This window comes from Stegostoma tigrinum, chromosome 2 (assembly GCF_030684315.1).
Source record: "Stegostoma tigrinum isolate sSteTig4 chromosome 2, sSteTig4.hap1, whole genome shotgun sequence".
NCBI lineage: Eukaryota > Metazoa > Chordata > Chondrichthyes > Orectolobiformes > Stegostomatidae > Stegostoma > Stegostoma tigrinum.
The window spans coordinates 34,622,232-34,642,793 of NC_081355.1; the positions used below are offsets into that span (position 1 = coordinate 34,622,232).

The 20,562-nt window shown below is 42.3% G+C and overlaps 1 protein-coding gene across 6 annotated transcripts in view; it reads left to right on the forward strand.

The window, feature by feature from the left end:
• Positions 1-14,781, forward strand: part of LOC132210837 (probable 2-ketogluconate reductase) — an 80,786-nt gene extending 66,005 nt beyond the window's left edge. For 5 of the 6 annotated variants that reach the window (XM_059653322.1, XM_059653306.1, XM_059653321.1 and 2 more), the window contains exons 4-6: positions 8,926-9,104; positions 11,205-11,301; positions 11,415-14,781. In XM_059653322.1, the coding sequence (XP_059509305.1) occupies positions 8,926-9,104; positions 11,205-11,301; positions 11,415-11,571 (433 nt within the window). In that variant the 3' untranslated portion in view covers positions 11,572-14,781. The remainder of the gene's footprint in view (positions 1-8,925; positions 9,105-11,204; positions 11,302-11,414) is intronic. The other variant, XM_059653304.1, reaches the window with a different exon arrangement.
• The last annotated feature ends 5,781 nt before the right edge of the window (positions 14,782-20,562 follow it).

The following is a 20,562-nucleotide window of genomic DNA, read 5'->3' on the forward strand; positions in this document are numbered from 1 at the left end:
AAAAGAATTCGAGCACAGGAGCAGAGATGTCTTGATCCTGATGAGTTCATACTTGGCATACTGTGTACAGTTTTTTGTCACTTTAACTGAGGAGAAATGTTCTAGCTATGGAGGGAGTTCAATGAAGATTTACCAGACTGATTCCTAGGGTGGCAGAATGGATATGAAGAGAAACTGAATCTGCTTGATTATTCACTGAAATTTGGAAGAACGAGGAGGAGGGGAGGGATCGAGTAGAAACTGATAAAATTCGAATAGGACTGAACAGGGTCAACACAGGAAGAATGTTCCTAGCGATTGAGGAGTCCAGAACCAGGGGTTACACTTTTAGGATGTGATGTAGGCCATTTAGGACTGAGATGAGGAGATATTTCTTCACCCAGAAAGCCTGTGCAATTCTCTGCCACATAAAGCAATTGATGCCACAACGTTGAATGTTCTCAGGAAAGATTTAGATATAAAAACCAAAAGAACTGCAAATGCTGTAAATCAGGAACAAAAACAAAATTGCTGGAAAAGCTCAAGAGGTCTGGCAACATCTGTGAAGGAGAAAACAGAGTTAACTTTTTGCTTCTGGTGACCCTTCCTCAGAACCTCAGGAATTAGATATAGTTCTTCAGACTAAAGAAATGTTCTTTGGGCTAAAGGAATCAACAGGTATGGGAGAAAGTAGGAACAAGGTACTGAGTTGGAGGATCTGACATGATCATATTGAATGGTGGACCAGGTTTTTCAATGGCCAAATAGCCTACTCCTGCTCCTATTTCCGATGTTTCTAAGTCCCAGGTATGTATCATGACAGGTATGAACAAGTGACTTAAAAAAAAAGCTCTCATATCTTTCCCTTTTGTCAGTGTAATTCTTTAATTTAAATAGATGATGAATTAATTTAAAAAAGCTGCATTCTTAGCTCTTCACTATGTGAGTGGTGGTACGTAAAGAAGGGATAATACAGTGTGGAGCTGGAGGAACACAGCACGTCAGGCAGCGTGAGAGGGCAGGAAAGTCGACGTTTTGGGTCGGGACCCTTCTTCCGTCAACTTTCCTGCTCCTCTGATGCTGCCTGGCCTGATGTGATCCTCCAGCTCCACGCTGTGTTATCTCTGACTCTCGCATTTGAGGTTCTTACTATCTCTCTGCGTAAATAAGATTGTGTTTTACAGTCCTTGTGCTGCAGTGATTGTGTCCATATCTTTGAGCTGGAAGGACTGAGCTTAAGACTAATTTGCATAAGATGTGCCATAACACATTTGAACAGACTGATTAGTGTCATTGTCATACAGCACAGAAACAGGCCCTTTAGGCCCAACTTGTGCGTGCTGACTGGACGAGTCCTAGTTGCCTGCATTTGGCCCATATCCCTTTACACCCTTCCTATCCATGTACCTGTCCAAATGTCTTTTAAATGTTGTAATTGTACCCACCCCTACCACTTCCTCTGCCAGCTCCGCCCTCTGTGTGAAGAATTTGCCCTCAGATGCCTTTTAAATCTTTCCTCTCTAACCTTAAACCTGTGCCCACGAGTTTTGGGCACCTTTTCCCTGGGGAAAAGACCTTATCTATATCCCTCATGATTTTATGTATCTCCATCAGATCACCCCTCACCCTCCTATGTTCCAGTGGAAAAATGTCCTGGCTTATGGAGGTTGTTTTTTTAATTCAAACCTTCCAGTTTCGGTAGCGTTCTTGTAAATTTTCTTTTGCACCCTTTTTAGTTTAATAACCTTCTTCTAATAGCAGGGTAGCCACAATTGTACACAATACTCTAAATGTTGCTTTAGCAGTGTCTTCTACGGCTGTAACATGATGTCCCAACACTTATACCTGTGAAGAAAAAGTGTGTTAAGTGTGTCAGATGCCGCCTTCACCACCCTGTGTACTTGTGACACACTTTCACGGAATTATATATCTGAACAGCTCACATTTACATGAAAAATATAAAAAGTTGAGTTTTTCGGAGGGCCTATTCCTGCTCCTCTTTTCTATGTTGCTGCAGATCAGACTCCATCGGCAACAAACAAACTAAATGCCCAAATAATTTGGGATTTTACAGTTACTAGTTGAGGTAAGAACATTGCCAGGGCATCATCCAGATCTTCCAATTCCCTGGCCCCCAAAACCTAATTTTCACCATGGACGTCCAGTCCCTACACACCTATATTCCTCATGCAAATGGCCTCAAGGCCCTCCGCTTCTTCCTGTCCCGCAGGCCCGACCAGTCCCCCTCCACCGACACCCTCATCCGCGTAGCCAAACTCGTCCCCACCCTCAACAACTTCTCTTTCGATTCCTCCCACTTCCTACAGACAAAGGGGGTGGCCATGGGTACCCGCATGGGCCCAAGCTATGCTTGGCTCTTTGTAGGTTACGTGGAACAGTCCCTCTGCCGCACCTACACAGGCCCCAAACCCCACCCCTTCCTCTGTTACATTGATGACTGTATCGGCGCCACCTCTTGCTCCCTAGAGGAGCTCGAACAGTTCATCCACTTGACCAAAACCTTCCACCCCAACCTCAAGTTCACTTGGGCCATCTCCAACACACCCCTCCCCTTCCTGGACCTCTCAGTCTCCATCTCAGGTAACCAGCCAGCAACTGATGTTTCCATTTCAAGCCCACCGATTCCCACAGTTACCTAGAATACACCTCCTCCCACCCACCCTCCTGCAAAAATTCCATCCCCTATTCCCAATTCCTCCGCCTCCACCGCATCTGCTCCCAAGATGATGCATTCCACTCCCGCACATCCCATCCCAGATGTCCACGTTCTTCAAGGACCGCAACTTGCCCCCCGCAGTGGTCGAGAACGCCCTTGACCGCGACTCCCACATTTCCCGCAACATATCCCTCACACCCCACCCCCGCCACAAGTGCCCCAAGAGGATCCCCCTCGTTCTCACATACCACCCCACCAGCCTCTGGATACAACGCATCATCCTCCGACACTTCCTCCATCTACAATCCGACCCCACCACCCGAGACATTTTTCCATCCCCACCCTTGTCTGCCTTCCGGAGAGACCACTCTCTCCGTGACTCCCTTGTCTGCTCCACACTCCACTCCAACCCCACCACAACCGGCACCTTCCCCTGCAACTGCAGGAAGTGCTACATTTGCCCCCACACCACCTCCCTCACCCCCATCCCAGGCCCCAAGATGACTTTCCATATTAAGCAGATGTTCACCTGCACATCTGCCAATGTGGTATACTGCATCCATTATACCCGGTGTGGCTTCCTCTACATTGGGGAAACCAAGCGGAGTCTTGGGGACCAGTTTGCAGAACACCTCCGCTCAGTTCGTAACAAACAACTGCACCTCCCAGTTGCTGTGTTCATCCAGCTTCACACTTTGTTATCTTAGTTTTAGTGAGACTTGTTTGCTTTCTCAAGTCCATGTACTGGCAGCAACTACAATGACTTGCCAGCCCAGATCCTGAAGAAAAGTTTAACCATTGTGGCCAAGGCTTGGCTTTGTTTTGGGGTTTTGTTGTAAACTGACCTAGACTCCCTCTGTTCAGGATATGTCGTGAGTGAGGCTGTGCAATTGCCTTCACTCAAGTGGTGTTCCCCAAGCTTAGTTGGATTAGCGAGAGTGTTCACTTCCTTCGGAATACCTGCAACTCATATGCTCCACTTGCCATATTTTCCAATGATCAAGCTAGTTGTGATGCCTATTTGAAGTCCAGTTGGGCTTCTTCTAGTCAGTACTCTTGCATAGTTACACCAGTAATCCCATATATCAAACAGTCTCCCAGCATCTCATTAAGTAACAAACCAAAGTCACATGCCTCTGCCATTTTTCAGAACCTAGTCAAAATTCCGGAGACGGTTTCCCTCGTACCCAAATTGCTGAGTAAAAGCGATTGTATCTCAGAATTATTAGTCGCTTGGAGCCAGAATATTCCTCATCTAAATCCATCAACACTTGAAAGGTTTTAGTATCTGGTCCCTCAGGGTTGAACACCTCCTAATAACTAAAAAAGCTGCAGGTCCACAAGCTGTCAGGAGGATTACACATTGACTTTCATCTGCCCAATGTCAATTATCTGGAAAAAGTAACACATTCTTTCCACAAACTGGACCCAGTCTTTGACGGCAGGATTGAACAAGTCAAGTTTCCCAAATGATGCCAGAAATGCTTACCCCAACTCAAAGATCATTGCAAGTGAATTTCTTCAGGAGAGTGCTTTTCTTTCATTGCCACTGAAATAACCCCATTGAGGCCTGTTACGAATGCACTGTGCAACACATTGTCTCAGTCATTAGCACTGCTGCCTCACAGTGCCGGTGGGCTGGGTTCAATCCCTGGATGTCTGTGTGAAGTTTGGATGTTCTTCCCATGTCTGTGTGGGTTTCTCTGAGTGTTCTGATTTTCTCCCACAGTTCAAAGATATGCTGGTTGGGTGGATTGGCCACGCTAGATTGTCCATAGTGTTCAGCGATGTCCAGCCTATGTGGACTAGCCATGGGAAATGGAGGGTTACAGGGATAGGGGAGGAGGATGGGATGGGTTCAGAGGGTCTGTTTGGACTCAATGAATGGGCCAAATGATCTACTTCCACACTGCAGGGATTCTATGATTTATTTACACATGACTGATCCAGCTTGCTGAGGACCAGCTTTGTGAACAGGATGCCTGACACTCCTGTTCCTATCTGTCAGCCAGGCTCCCTGATTGGACCAGATTAATAGCCCCAGTCAGGGAATTCATTGTATGAGGTCCACCTGGTTGACCTAATTACAATTACTACAGTGCACATAAAATTGCAGCATCTCACAGTGTAACATTTTGTTTCATGTTGATTCAGGTACATTTGCTAATCATCCTTTAAATCTGTGGCCGTTTGTTACTGTCCTTTCTGCTGCTCAAAGCAGTTTCTCCTTATTTATCAAAGCCTTCCATATTTTGACTACATCTACCAATCTCAGTTTAACCTTCTCTACACTAAGTAGAATAATCTCTGTTAGTTTCTCCCAGCTCTTCATGAAAAAGAAGTTCTTATCCCTGATAGCATTCTGGTAAATCCTTTCTGCGTCTTGTCTCAAACTTAAATTGTAGTGCTCAAAATTTCCGAGGGGAAGCCCAAAGTTTTCATAAACACTTCACACAGTATCCTTGTTTCTGTACTCAATGCTTCTACTGATAAAACAGAGAATCCCAGAAGCTTTTTAAATGGCCTTCTCAACTTTTCCTGCTCCTGAGGTGTAGGGTCAGAAGTAATGGACCCCTGACTCTGCCCCTGGCCCTGGCCTGAGCACAGTGGGCCCCTGGAGCCCTGAGCCTCAGTTATTTCAATTTGTTAGTTCCTGCTTCAAGTTGTGTTAACAGACTGGAGATAAGATTTTCAGCACTCAGTCAGGAGGAGGTCTCACTCGACAAGCTGTCAGCTAACTGAGTGACTGGCAGCTCTGTACTCACAGCATTAGTGGCCAAAAGCAGGAGTATAAGCAAACCCAGATTCCAGATCCTGGATTTCAGGATTAGGTGAGTGCAGGTGCTGTCAAAACAGGAAGGAACGTGAGGCCTGGACAAGTGATAAGAAAGGGATGGGAATCATAATGGAGAGGAAATATCCATCTGAACATAGACTTTTCGGGGGACATCTGATCTGGAAAGGGGATCATGAAGGGAACTGTCTTACTTCCTTTTTGAGGTCTATCTGGGTGACTTGCCAGATTTCCGTGCTTGCCCCTGAACTCCTGCAAGCTGGACAGGGAACAGCCCTTGAACAGCCATGGCAAGGATGTGAGGGAGTGCCAGGCCTTTCCAATCCCACTGTGATATCGTTGGCAGGTTAGAGCAGTGGATGGATGGTTGGAGAGCTTTGGGATATTTTACACCCTCACCCTACACCTGCAAACCCACTGGTGGGACTTACAAAACTGTGCACCTAAATTTTTCTTTGGTCTATTAATGAATGTTTTTTATATTTGTATTCTTGATCTGAACTCACCCATTAGTGAGAACCATTTCTCCACATCCACCATATCAACCCACTACGTAGTCTATAAAGATCCTTTTTGTTGATGTAATCTTATTCAATTCCTCTTACCTGAAAGTACCTTTACCCCGATCATTGTGTTATTGGGCATTTAAGCCATTGGAATTCTCTACAATGTAGAATTTTGATATTCATCTCCAGCAAACCATCGCTTCACTGAACTAAGAAGCTGTTCAGGTGTTATTCCAAATGTTAGTGTTTTCCCAGGTCACCTTGATATGGGTTGGTGAGCTCCTAGTAGAGGCATTGATTGCCCTTCTTGTTCATTGTCATTGTAATTCTTAATCTTCCCAACACAACAGTAACAAACACAATTGTCCCATTATGATGTCCAGTAAACCTTAGAAAAACTGAGGAAAGAAGCACAGAAGATTTTTGTGAACATTAATGAAGAAAATATGACGTCAATACAAGCATTGAAATGATGAAAATTGGAATGTTTTGTTGATATAATTGAATGTTGGCCCATCCATGATATACAACATCAGGGATCAAAAAGAACATTGCTGAGCTTTTTCTCTTGTTCTGAATCAAATAAAGCTGTTAAAGCAAGCTATAATCAACATGTACCTACATATGAGGAGCTAGTCATGCTTTATATGAATGGTTTTCTCCAAAAAAGTTCAGATAACTCTTCTCTGGCAATATGCTCATTGAAAAGGTAAAATTAATGAGGAAAAGCAAGTGACTGATGCACATATATTTTCTGTTTTATGATTTCATGTTTTAATTTTATAGTGACATTAGGTTATCCTGTGCGCAAAAAACGGACCTATTCCTGACCAAATTTATAACGCAGACAAAACTGGCTCACATTGACTCTGTTTACCAAATTCTAGGCTTTGCAGATGCGAGTGAGTGGATCTGGCTTCAAAACAGAACAAACTTATATTGATAGTACTTACGGGTGATTGAAAAATTTCAGCACCCGAGGTCATTTACGTGTATTGTAGTTCAGAGTGAGCAGAATAATTCATGAATGGGCAAGGACATTTTTCAAGAGTGGTTTGATTGTGTTTTGCACTGTTGGTAAAAGAAGAATTTTGAAAAATAGCCAAGACTGACATTAGTGAAGCCAGTGAAGATTTAGGGCAGCATGGTGGCTCTGTGGTTAGCACTGTTGCCTCACAGTGCCAGTGACCCAAGTTTAATTCCACCCTTGGGCAGCTGTTTGTGTGGAGTAGGTGCATTCTCCCTGTGTCGCATGGGCTTTCCCTGGTTTCCTCCCATAGACCAAAGATGTACAGATTTGGTGGATCGGCCATGCTACATTGATGGGGTTGTTGACTTGTTCACCGAGCTGGCTTGTTTTTGTTCAGACGTTTTGTCACCATGCTCGATGATATCATCTGTGGAGTCTCCAATGAAGCAACGTTATCCTACTCCGATTGGAATTTATGCTGTCTGGTCCATTATGGCGAGTACTATTATTTCGATTTTTTTTTATCTGTTTGGCTTTGTATATGGGGTACAATTCTCTATATTTGTTGATTGAAGTATGAGTGGAGAACCATGCCCCTGGAATTCCCGTGCGTGTCTATGTTTGGCTTGGGCTACAACATCGACCTGCACAGGAATTCCAAGCGGCATGGTTCTCCACCCATACTTCAATTAACAAACATATAGAATTGTTCCCCATATGTAAACTCACAAAGATCAAAACCGGAAATGACAGTACTCACAATAACAGACCGGTCAGTATAAATTCCAGTCGGAATAGAATAACATTGCCTCATTATAGGCTCCACTGAATATGTTCCCTAGCGTGGTGATGAAACGTCTGAATAAAAACAAGCCAGCTAGGCAAGCAAGTCAACAAGTTCATCAACAACCTGAGCTACAGATCTTTGCCAATACTTTAAATGTTACATTGACTATAGTGTCAGGAATGTACAGGCTAGGTGGATTAACCATGGGAAATGAGGGACTACAGGACAGGATGGGTGGCTCGGTCTGGGTGGGGATGCTTGTCAGAGGGTCGGCATGGACACAATGTGCAGAATGGCCTGCTTCCATGATGTAGGGATTCTATGACTCTATTCTATTGTGAGACAATTGTTGACCTCACACTCCTAAACCAGGGTTAGTGAACAGTTAACATCTTCCTGCCTGCAAATGAAACCTCATTAGTGTAACTTCTTGATCCAAGTGTCATCCAGACTTTGAAATGTGATTAAAGAAGAGAAATCATGAGAATGTAAATGAAATAATGAAGGCATTCTATAGAACTTTCAAGACCTCTAATAATAAAGGATGTAAAAGTGAAACTTACAAAAGGGCTCAGAGAAAATTCAATGTTCCATTTGCAAAAGACTTGCCTGATAAAGAAACTTTTGAAGGATTTAATCTAAGACCCTTTGTATTTTGACTTACTGTTGAAGATTAGAAGTAAAGAGTTTTTACTTCCTTTGCTGCATATTATTTTGTATTCTTTCTTTGCAAGTTCATGCAACAGATATTGCACTGTATTCCATCAATAAATGTGCCTGTCTATTAACTAGCATGTTTGATTAACCAACATGTCCTTTTCCTGCACATGCTGTGTCATTAATATTTTACTGAGGTTGTATCCTCTCATTTCTCCCTACTGGGATTTCATCAAGTGAAGAACAGTACTGTACCACAGTACCCCAACTATGTTTGAATTGAAATTGCAAATAAACATTACAGGATCCTGGTGTTTTTCTATTTTAGCAATGAAATTCAGGAAATGTCACTATGGAACAGATGATCTGAATTTGGAGGTTTCAATTTAATGTCCCTAAAAAGGCACACTATTGGCAAAGCTGGAGAGTGAAAAGATTTATGTAAAAAAAGTGTGATTTTTCACAGAATCATTAACTAATAATGAAAATGTGTACAAGGTCCTAAAAATTCACTAACTTTACAATAATTATAACACTTGCTTCATCCATCTGTAGGACTGAGGAAGAAGAGAGGCTGGTTGAGGCTTGCTACTGTGCAAAAATTGATGACCTCCTCCAGGAGTCAGATTTTGTCATGATAGTAGTAAACCTGACTCCGCAAACTACCAAAATGATGGGAGAAAGAGAGCTTAGACTAATGAAACCCAATGCGACTCTCATTAATATCTCCCGCGGTAAGGAAATATATATATAATATATATATTATATATATATGTGATTACATGTTTAATAAAAATAGCCATTGTTTGCAAAAATGTTTTAACAATTTATCTGCAATGACCACGTACCTTCTTTAAAAGTTTTCTGTTTGTATAATTGTATTAAATCTTACATAAAATGACACATTGCTAACTCAGAAAATCATCAAACACCTAACTTTTTGGATTGGTTGACAGGATTCTATGGTTTATATTCTTTATGAGTGCAGTTATGGATTTCACTGATTTCAACCATTAGGTCTCTGGGGAGCAGTTATGTGATTATGTCAGCTAAAATTGCTGTACCTGTTTCCTTTCATACAGGCTAGCTTTCCTAATTAGTAAAGATCGAACATGACAGGCCAAGATACTTCTTGCATGTGAGAATATATTACAGGGTTTTCCATGTGCCAGTAAAATGTATTGGTCTTCTAACAGAGGGGCTTACCCATTGTCAAGGAAAGGTCAACATTATAGCATAATATATAAAATGTATGAATTTTCATTTACTGTACACCATGTTTTTAGAAAAGGCAGTTCACAGAGGCATAATCAGACCAAAGATAAGTATGATTCATGAAGGGAGTTTTAAGGTGGGAGCTTACAGGAGGATGCAGAACTGGAGGAACGTAAGAACCAAATTTCAACATTTGGACCAGATTTGCAATTGGACAGATTCTGAGGAATCACCATAAATTGTGGGGAGACTAAAAAGAACAGCAGAATGTCACAATGGTACAGAAGGAGAAAAACATGAAAGAATGAGTATCTGAAATTTTGGGGACCATGGGTCACTTTTAAAAAGCTTAGGTTGGGGAGATGTGCGAGCAGGATCTGTTGAGAATAGAAGAAAGCAAGTTGCCTTTGATGCATTGAAGCTGAGTGGAGAACTGGAAACCATTTAGACAGCATTGGAGTGTGTATGGAGGTACCTAAAGCCTGCATAAGAATTTCAGAAGAAGCTGCACTGAGTAGAGGCAGAGGCTGAGGCAGGAGATGATATTTTCTCACATCATCCAGCAGGAGTGCATGGTCACACAAGGGGCCTCATGGATTGAGATTTGTGTGTAGAGCTGACGACATCTGCCTATGTGTGCTACTGGCAGCTTTGGCCCTCCAGGATGAAGATCCCTAATCTTTGAACACCTCTGTGCACAAAGTTTAACAGCCAAAAAGGTGTCCACTTGTGGCTGTGCCAGAGAGGTGATACCTTCAGGGGGACTCAATTCTGTAGAATATCTGGGAAGCATCCATCATTCAGGTTTTTGCACTAGACTTTTCAGAGGCCTGTATCTTTCATTGTTGGCCCCTCTAAACACCTTCTGAAGTGTGTGTGCTGCAGTCTGCTCTCTCACAAGTCACTCAGCCCGCCTACTCCAAGTGTTCTTGCAATAATTTTCATCCCATTGTACACGTGCAATTTCCAGATGGAAGGCTACAGTGAAGACTCCTCCTCCAGCGTCTCCTCGCCTGACTGTGTCGGTGAGCCTTCAGATATTCACAGCCACTTCCCAGTGGTCTATATTCCATCAAACTAGAAGGATTCAAACTTCCACAAGTCTGAATCCAACCCATCGACATTCATCCACAGCTGTCACTCAGGCCCAGGCACATGAAGTGAGCATGCCTGGTGTGGTCAGTTCGTGGGCCTAACTCTTCAAGCCACAGTATTACTGGCTTTTTCTAACCTGAACTGCAATTAAACCAAACAGCCTTTTTCAGGGAGAGAAATAATGGACACAAATCAAAAAAGAGCTCAGAAGATAGTGGTTACCTGAACTAATCATTTGCTTTTATGCCTCACAGATGTAAGAGTTTTTTTGAGTTATTGAATCCTTTAAAATTTTAACATTACAGATCTGTATTGGATGTAAAGGTTTCCCTGATTGACATTTATTTCAATTAGAATGAATAATATGGCCTTTATAATTGCAGTAAAGCATTCTTGGGATAAATTCATCCAAAAGAAATGTTGCTAAAACTGTATAACTTATACTTTGCATGCATATTTAAAATCTGTGTTCCACATAGAGTAGAACATGCAGTCAAGTTAATCGAGTTGTTTAATATCCCAAGGTGGAGTGATTGATCAGGATGCTTTGGTGAAAGTGCTTCAGAATGGAGTTATTCGTGCAGCAGCACTAGATGTTTCTGAACCAGAGCCCCTTCCGAGGTATGTTGCCTCATGCAATTTTTCAAATTATCAAAAGTCTTCATTTGAAAAGTAGAAATCAATAATTTAGGTACGGAAACTCATGTGGCTGTCTCATGTGCTTTTTCTAAAAGGACTCATCCTTTGCTACGCTTAACAAATGTCATTCTGACTCCCCACATTGGAGCTGCCACTGAAAAGACTCATCATATGATACTGGAGAAAATGACTGAAAACGCTTTGGCTGCTGTTCGTGGTCTTCCAATGCCTAATGAAGTTCTGCTGTCATGATGGGTATAAGCAGCAGAGATGTAGTAATTCTTTGATTCTAGTGCATTGTAGTAATGATCACCTCTGCATCAGTTTATTCAAGACAAGAGTTTTAACAGCTGTAGTGAAGAAATAAGCTTTCTATACCCTATGGTCACCCAAAATAATACTGGGATATTCCTTTTCCTTCCTTTCTTATTAATTCATAAATGTCAAGCCAATTCTTACAGAGATCCACAAAAATCTTCATGCAGACACAAGATGAAAAAGGAATTGACTTAACAAGTAAAACATTGTGATCGTAATTCTGCCCGCCGATGCTTTATTCATCAGACCCAGAACAGGGACAATACTGAGGAGGACCTCTGTTCATTGAAATATCAGCACAGCCTGGTGATGAGTGTACAGCCCCTTGACATTCACTCCCTTACCACCTTTACCCCATCCCCCAGCCATTCCTCATCTCCTCACATCCTTGAATCCAGTCATCCAGTATCTGTGATAAAAATAACTCTCACCCTCTGTAATAACATTGAGAAATCCTTGGGAAAGTGATAAATCAGATAAAATAAAAAAAACTCGAATATCCCTTGAAAACCATGGTCTCTGAACAAATCAAAATTTGTAAGTGTAAGAAAGCTCATATTCTCTTTGACCATTGTGAACTACCCCTGCTCAGCAGAATCAAATAGTTGATTTGAAAGTCAGCCAACTGTTCATAGTGAGATTCCATTGAAGAACTGAGTCTACCAACTTTCCTAGGCTGAATTCTGTCAAGCCTTTGAACATAATCAGAGGCCCAACCATCTGTCAAAGTTTTAAAACCAAGAAAATGGTTCAATTAAACTTCAAGGAGACAATCAAAGCTATGGGCACATTTCTCACTGCCAGCCAGGATTTCATAGTGGTATATATGAAGGTGAGAAGTTGGAGCAACAGTATCCCTTTCAAACCCGCTCCACCATTCATTACGTTGTGGTGGATCTGATTTTAGCCCCAATTCACATTCATACCTACCTGGATAACATTTGACTGCCTTAGTGGCCAAGGGAGTACAACAGTTCTATAACCCAGAGTAGCATGCTATCCAAGGATGATGTACTCCAATACTTCTGAAGACTTTTTCCATTTTCACAATAATGTGAATTCCTTCATCAGCTTGCCAGATGTCAGAGGTTGGCAACCTGGCAACCACAGTATTTAATGATCACTCTCTTTTCTGACACAAGCTGCACTACCACTCACTGTATTAGAAATGGGTATAATCAATGATATGTCATGGCTATGAATTAGAGAACATCTTTTGTTTGACCTTTCGTACAATTCCCACCTTCAAACTGTGGTTTCCTGTAATTTGTAATATCTGTCCATACGATTTACACTGCTTTCCAAAACTGGCCCAATTCCATCAAAGTTTTTGAAGGTTTGCAATTGAGATGACAAATTCAGGGCAATAGAGAGAGGGCTCCATACCTATGCTCTTAAGCCGCACCACTGAAAATTCACAATGTTGGGAATCCCACATTCATGTCCTGCACACCGTTTTTGAAACCTCCTCAATGCACTTCAGACACACATTAGGGCTGGAAAATCCAGCACACTGCGCTGCATGGTCTAGGGTGAGATAGTCATCAGAACTGGCCAATGGTATCCTATTTCAAATTATATGACACTGATTAAATTCATAATTCAATGAAAATAAAGTTCCCACACTCCAGAGATTCACAATAGCCAGTGGCCAGTACTTTACAGTGTAAGAAAATTGATTCTAACTGCTTCAGCAAGATTTTGTCCCATTATCCAATTTTATCCAGAGATCATACATGCAGATCAGAGAGAGAGAGAGAGAACATTACAGCACAGTACAGGCCCTTCGGCCTTCGATGTTATGCCAACCTGTCATACCGATCTCAAGCCCATCTAACCTACACTATTCCATGTACGTCCATATGCTTGTCCAATGACAACTTAAATGTACTTAAAGTTGGAGAATCTACTACCGTTGCAGGCAAAGTATTCCATTCCCTTACTACTCTCTGAGTAAAGAAACTATCTCTGACATCTGTCCCATATCTTTCACCCCTCAATTTAAAGATATGTCCCCTCGTGCTCGCCATCACCATCCTAGGAAAAAGGCTCTCACTATCCACCCTATCTAACACTCTGATTATTCTATATGTCTCAATTAAGTCGGCTTTCAACATTCCTCTCTCTAATGAAAACAGCCTCAAGTCCCTTAGCCTTTCCTCATAAGACCTTCCCTCCATACCAGGCAACATCCTAGTAAATCTCCTCTGTACCCTTTCCAAAGTTTCCACATCCTTCTTATAATGCGGTGACCAGAACTGTACGCAATACTCCAAGCGCGGCCGCACCAGAGTTTTGTACAGCTGCAGCATAGCCTCATGGTTCCGGAACTCGATCCCTCTATTAATAAAAGCTAAAACACTGTATGCCTTCTTAACAGCCCGGTCAACCCGGGTGGCAACTTTCAAGGATCTGTGTACATGGACACCGAGATCTCTCTGCTCATCTACGCTACCAAGAATCTTACCATTAGCCCAGTACTTTGCATTCCAGTTACTCCTACCGAAGTGCATCACCTCACACTTGTCCGCATTAAACTCCATTTGCCACCTCTCAGCCCAGCTCTGCAGCTTATCTATGTCTCTCTGTAACCTACAACATCCTTCTTCACTATCCACAACTCCACCGACCTTAGTGTCGTCTGCAAATTTACTAACCCATCCTTCTACGCCCTCATCCAGGTCATTGATAAAAATGACGAACAGCAGTGGACCCAACACCGACCCTTGCGGTACACCACTAGTAACTGGTCTCCAGGATGAACATTTCCCATCAACCACCACTCTCTGTCTTCTTTCAGCAAGCCAATTTCTGATCCAAACTGCTATATCTCCCACAGTCTCATTCCTCCGCATTTTGTACAATAGCCTACTGTGGGGAACTTTATCGAACGCCTTGCCGAAATCCATATACACCACATCAACAAGTTTACTCTCATCTACCTGTTAGCACATCAAATGTGTAAATTATAATCTTTTTAGTTGATAACATCCTATCCTGAGAATGTTAATTAAACCCGATACAAAATATGTTTTATGGAATAGATTAAATCACATAGATTATGAATGAACTGCAAAGACTGCAGTGTGAATGTTTAATTTTTGATATCATTGTAATTGGATTAAAATATAATTCTAGATTTTTGTTAATGTTATGGTGTGCAAAATTAAACTAATTAAAACGCTTCATGTAAAAATCAGAACAAAAACATTGTCCATTTATGTAGTATACGATGTAGAGACTCCCTAAACCAGATATTGCTTTGGGTAGAACTATTTTTAAGATTCTTGCAACGATTTGTAGCTCAGGTTGTGGACGAGATTGTTGGCTTGCTCACTGAGCTGGCTGGTTATTATACAGATGTTTTGTCACCATGCTAGATAACATCATCTGTGAGGCCTCCAATGAAGTGATATTGTTCTACTCCACTTGTTATTTAAATGATCTGGACTGATAAGTTGGGTTGTGTCATTTCCAGTTCTGTTCTGCATGGGTTCGTACATGGAGTCTAATTCCACATGTTTGTTGATTGCATTACAGATTGAAAACCAGGCCTTTAGGAATTCCTGTGTGTGTCTGTGGTTGGCTTAAGCTAGGTTGGTCACATTGTCCCAATTAAATTGATGGCCTTCATTGCCCGTGTGCACTCAGATGAGGGAAAGGTTGTTGTGTTGTTTTCCTGCTGGCTGGCGTTCATGTATCCTGATGGCTAGTTTCCTTCCGGTCTGGCCAATGTAATGCTTGTTGTAGTCATTGTAAGGTATTTTGCGAACTGTGCTGGTTTTGCATGTCATGGGTATGGGGTCTTTGGTCCTTGTGAATGTTTGTCATAGTGTGACTGTGGGTTTGTGTGCAATCATGATTCCTAGTGGTTGTAGGAGTCTCGTCAGCTCTGATATGTTCTTGATATAGGGTAGTGTGGCCAGTGTCTTGGGGCCTACTTTATCCTCTTGACATTGTCTATCTAGTAGGTGCCCACGGATGAATTTGTTGGGATATCTATTGCTAGCAAAGAACTGGTGTAGGTGCTCTTCTTCCTTCTTGTGTTGTTCTGGCATGTTGCAGTGAGTTGTGGACAGTTTGAATAGTATCCTAACACAACAAGATTCCTACAACCGCTGGGAATCATGGCAGTGCACAAACTCACAGCCAAACTTTGACAAACACCAACAAGGACCAAAGACTCGAGGCCCAGTACATGCAGGACTAACACAGTTTACAAAATACCTTGCAATGACTGCAATAAACATTACATCAGCCAGACCAGAAGGAAACCAGCCAGCAGGATACACCAGCTATCAGCAAAATGACATGACCAACTTTCCCTCATCTCAGTGCACTCAGACAATGAAGGCCACAAATTAAATTGGGACAACGTGACCATCCTTGCTCAAGCTAACCACAGACGCATACGGGAATTCCTGGAGGCCTGGTATTCAACTTTCTTTGTCTCTAGTTCCCTGGCACCAAATCAGGATGCCCCTTTTACCATGACCCCCATGTCACCCCACTTACAAAAGTTCAGGATGATCCCTGATGAAAGCCATGGAACATTATAGGCAGTAGCCATCTCTGGGGTTGGAGGATTGGGTGGTGATGGAGGCCATTGTTAATGGAGAGCTGTCAGCTTCTGATTAACTGGCAATCCTGAGGGAGTGGGATTTATACTAAACTATGCTAAATTATGTGGTAAGCCTAATGCTTACCACATGATTGGGCCTTCCCAATGGAAGTAACAGAAGCTTCCTACCAATTTTCCAACCAATGGAGGAGAACTCCACTGGCAAAACAAAATCCTGGGCTATGTTGCTGTAACTAAAATGAATTACTGGAAAAACAAGCAAGGTATGAACTCTAAGAAATATCCTGTACCAATCCATAAGGTGGTTGGCTATCCATGCCTGTTTGTAAAGTGGCCTGACAGCATCATTGCAACCTAAAGAAACAGTAACATCTAAATGCAGTACCGAAGGCTTTGAACCTTGTAAGCGAGTCTGAGATGTGCAATTATGATGTGGTGAGGCTGATGCTTTGTCAATACCAACCTCTGGGGACGAAGGATAATGGTCACTGCCTATTGAACATGTGGGACGAGTAACATTTATCCATTACAATTTCTTTCATCCTTGGGATGTCTGAAGAAGATGTTAGTATGCTAACTTTACCAGCTACAAAGAGACTTGAACACATATTCCAAAAGTATCAATGATCATAAATGTACAAATGTGCAAGATTACTCACATTAAAGTGTCACTCGTGCTATCTACGTGCCCTGACAAAATGCTTTTCAACCTATACCTTGCATCATATCTAGATGCAATCTCTGGAACCCACGGCTGAGGTAGAGAATTGGTCTGCAGTTGGTCTTGTTGGCCTGGAAGATTTACCTGTTTGTTCCCATTAGCGTTTGTGTCTAGAGGATGCAGGTTTACTCTCCTTGGCTTGGACTACCGTATACTTTGACATCAAAGATACAGGGGAGATGGAGGGCCAGGGCCTTTGGAGTATCCGGGCAGGAAGCTTCTGGGATAATAAAGTGTGAAGCTGGATGAACACAGCAGGCCTAGCAGCATCTCAGGAGCACAAAAGCTGACGTTTCGGGCCTAGACCACCCCACCACCCCACCAACCTCTGGATACAACGCATCATCCTCCGACACTTCCGCCATCTACAATCCGACCCCACCACCCAAGACATTTTTCCATCCCCACCCTTGTCTGCTTTCCGGAGAGACCACTCTCTCCGTGACTCCCTTGTTCGCTCCACACTGCTCTCCAACCTACCACGCCCAGCACCTTCCCCTGCAACCGCAGGAAATGCTACACTTGCCCCCACACCTCCTCCCTCACCCCTATCCCAGGCCCCAAGATGACTTTCCATATTAAGCAGAGGTTCACCTGCACATCTGCCAATGTGGTATACTGCATCCATTGTACCTGGTGTGGCTTCCTCTGCATTGCGGAAACCAAGCGGAGGCTTGGGGACCGCTTTGCAGAACACCTCCGTTTGGTTCGCAATAAACAACTGCACCTCCCAGTCACAAACCATTTCCACTCCCCCTCCCATTCTTTTGATGACATGTCCATCATGGGCCTCCTGCAGTGCCACAATGACGCCACCCGAAGGTTGCAGGAACAGCAACTCATATTCCGCTTGGGAACCCTGCAGCCTAATGGTATCAATGTGGACTTCACCAGCTTCAAAATCTCCCCTTCCCCCACCGCATCCCAAAACCAGCCCAGTTCGTGCCCTCCCCCCACTGCACCACACAACCAGCCCAGTTCTTCCCCTCCACCGACTGCATCCCAAAACCAGTCCAACCTGTCCCTGCCTCCCTAACCTGTTCTTCCTCTCACTCATCCCTTCCTCCCACCCCAAGCCTCACCTCCATCTCCTACCTACTCACCTCATCCCACCTCCTTGACCTGTCCGTCTTCCCTGGACTGACCTATCCCCTCCCTACCTCCCCACCTATACTCTCCTCTCCACCTATCTTCTTTTCTCTCCATCTTCGGTCCGCTTCCCCCCTCTCCCTATTTATTCCAGAACCCTCACCCCATCCCCCTCTCTCATGAAGGGTCTAGGCCCCAAACGTCAGCTTTTGTGCTCCTGAGATGCTGCTTGGCCTGCTGTGTTCATCCAGCCTCACATTTTATTATCTATTGATCCTTGCAGTACTGCTAATGCAAGAATAACCATTTATTCCTGCCGTTAGCTAAGCATCAATCCGTGCCAGTCCACTACCTGCTTCTACCCCATGTGCTTTAGTTTTTCTAACTCCCGTTTAGTTCAGAAGCTTTTCCAAAACTTATGAAAACTTAAATATACAATAACTGTGTAAGCTCTATTTCGATTTAGTTAGTAACATCTTCCAAAAAACTCCAACCTTGAACACAATTTCCCATTTGTAAATCCATGATGACTAATCAGATCATGAATTAACCAGATCTGTCCCATTCCTTGCAACAGACACTAGCATTCTCCCTCCTTTTAATGCAAGGTTAACAGGCACACAGTTCCTGTTGCTCTCTCTCACTCCCTTAAATAGTAGGGTGACATTTACAACTTCTAATCCATAGGAATCATTGAAAATCTATAGAATTTCTTAAAACAAGCACAAATGCATTTATTATTTCTATATCCACTTCTTTCAAAATGATTGGGATGAAGACTCAGGTCCTGGACATTTGTTAGCCCCACTCATTTCTCCGGCACAATCTTCTTGCAAAAATAAATTTCCTTCATCTCCCCATTCTCCCTAACCACTTGGTTCTGCAGTTCTGGAGATTTCTGACATCTACTCCGTGAAAAACAATGTAATCTCTTCGCTTCTCTGTCATTTCTCTTATCCCTATTATAAATGCTCCAATTCTGTCTGTAATGTACGCATATTTGTTTTAGACAAATGTATCCAAAGCTTTCACAGTCTGTTTTTAAATGAACTTAAAGTAAAAAACACTACAAAGTAACCAAGAATAAATCCCTGGGTTTGGTGATCCAAAGGGGAGATTACAGAGAACTAGAAAACAAAAATGAACCAGAAAGACTACTGAATGTAAAGTGCAGTTATTTGCAGTTTCTCGTGTCAGGGTTCATTCCCAGTCTACTAAAATACTAGATTTGTACCTCACTATTTTTCTCAAAACTGTACACAACGAACCTTACTAATCTTTTACCAAACTTCTGCTGTAAAAATGCCAACAATTCAAAGTAAACAAAATGTGAATGAAGTTTTATTATGTTTACAACTCCTCCACACTTGTCCCCCAGCTCATTGGTACTCAAATGGTTTTCGTTGGTGGACTTAATTACCAAAGATGCCATTTCCTCACCATCCAAATTACAATACTTCAAAATACAATGCAGAATTGCTGTTTTTCAACAATTTTTAAATAAGCTTTTCAGAATATTTAGAGTAGTAATTTGATTATTTTGATGCTATTATCAATGATGGCACACCAAATAATTCTGGGATAAAGGATGAATTTATTTCCCAAAAGTATACCTTAAGCCATAAAAAGCTTGTAAAGAAGGACATTACATCCTTTACTTCTGATACATTCTAATAGAACTGCTGATAATGTGATCAAAGATTATATGTTAACGGCACACTTACAATCTCCTCAGATCACACCCAGTACAAATCATTGGCGAAATTGGTACAGGTACAGTGTTTTAAAACAGGCAACCCTGAGACTGAGATCATACTAGATTTTGGATTTGCAGGTTTTTGAGAGGGAAAAACTCCATAGGAGAGAAATGAAAGTAAATGAACAGGTGTCATTGTATGAAAATATGTAAGAACGAAGTAATATTTGACAATATTTAATTTTTCTTTCTTGCGTTACTGATTTGGATCTGGCATATTGATCCTACATGAACTCCATTTGACCCAAAAGGTGCATGGTAAAACTTCTACCTATACACTCTGTCCAATGCACTCCATATTTTTAAAATATGGATCAATTCTCCTGTCAGCATTCTTCTTCCCAATGAGAACGGTCCCAATTTAAGGAACAGTCATACTTAAGGATGAATAGTATACCAGAGAGATGAACCATTCATAGAGATCCCATTCAGCTTTATTTTTTTGAAACCACAAGTTTAAGCACAATCCTTACTTCCCAAAGTTAGCTTCGCATGAGTTAGCTAAATCCAGATGCCTGCGGAGCAGTATATTCATGGGAAATTTTCATTTTCATCATAAAGAAGCTGACTTAGCTAACTCATTCCATGTGTCATGAATTCAGCAAATTGGTCACCAAATGACACGTTGTGCAGAACCTCCTGCCTATTGTAAAGTTTCATAAATCAAATCCATTTCTGGGCCCCAAACATGTCCAAATCAGGGATATCTGACAGTTGGAATCTTTGAGGAGGTGGAAAATAAATAGGCTGCCTTCAAGTTCACTATTCAGTGAAAGA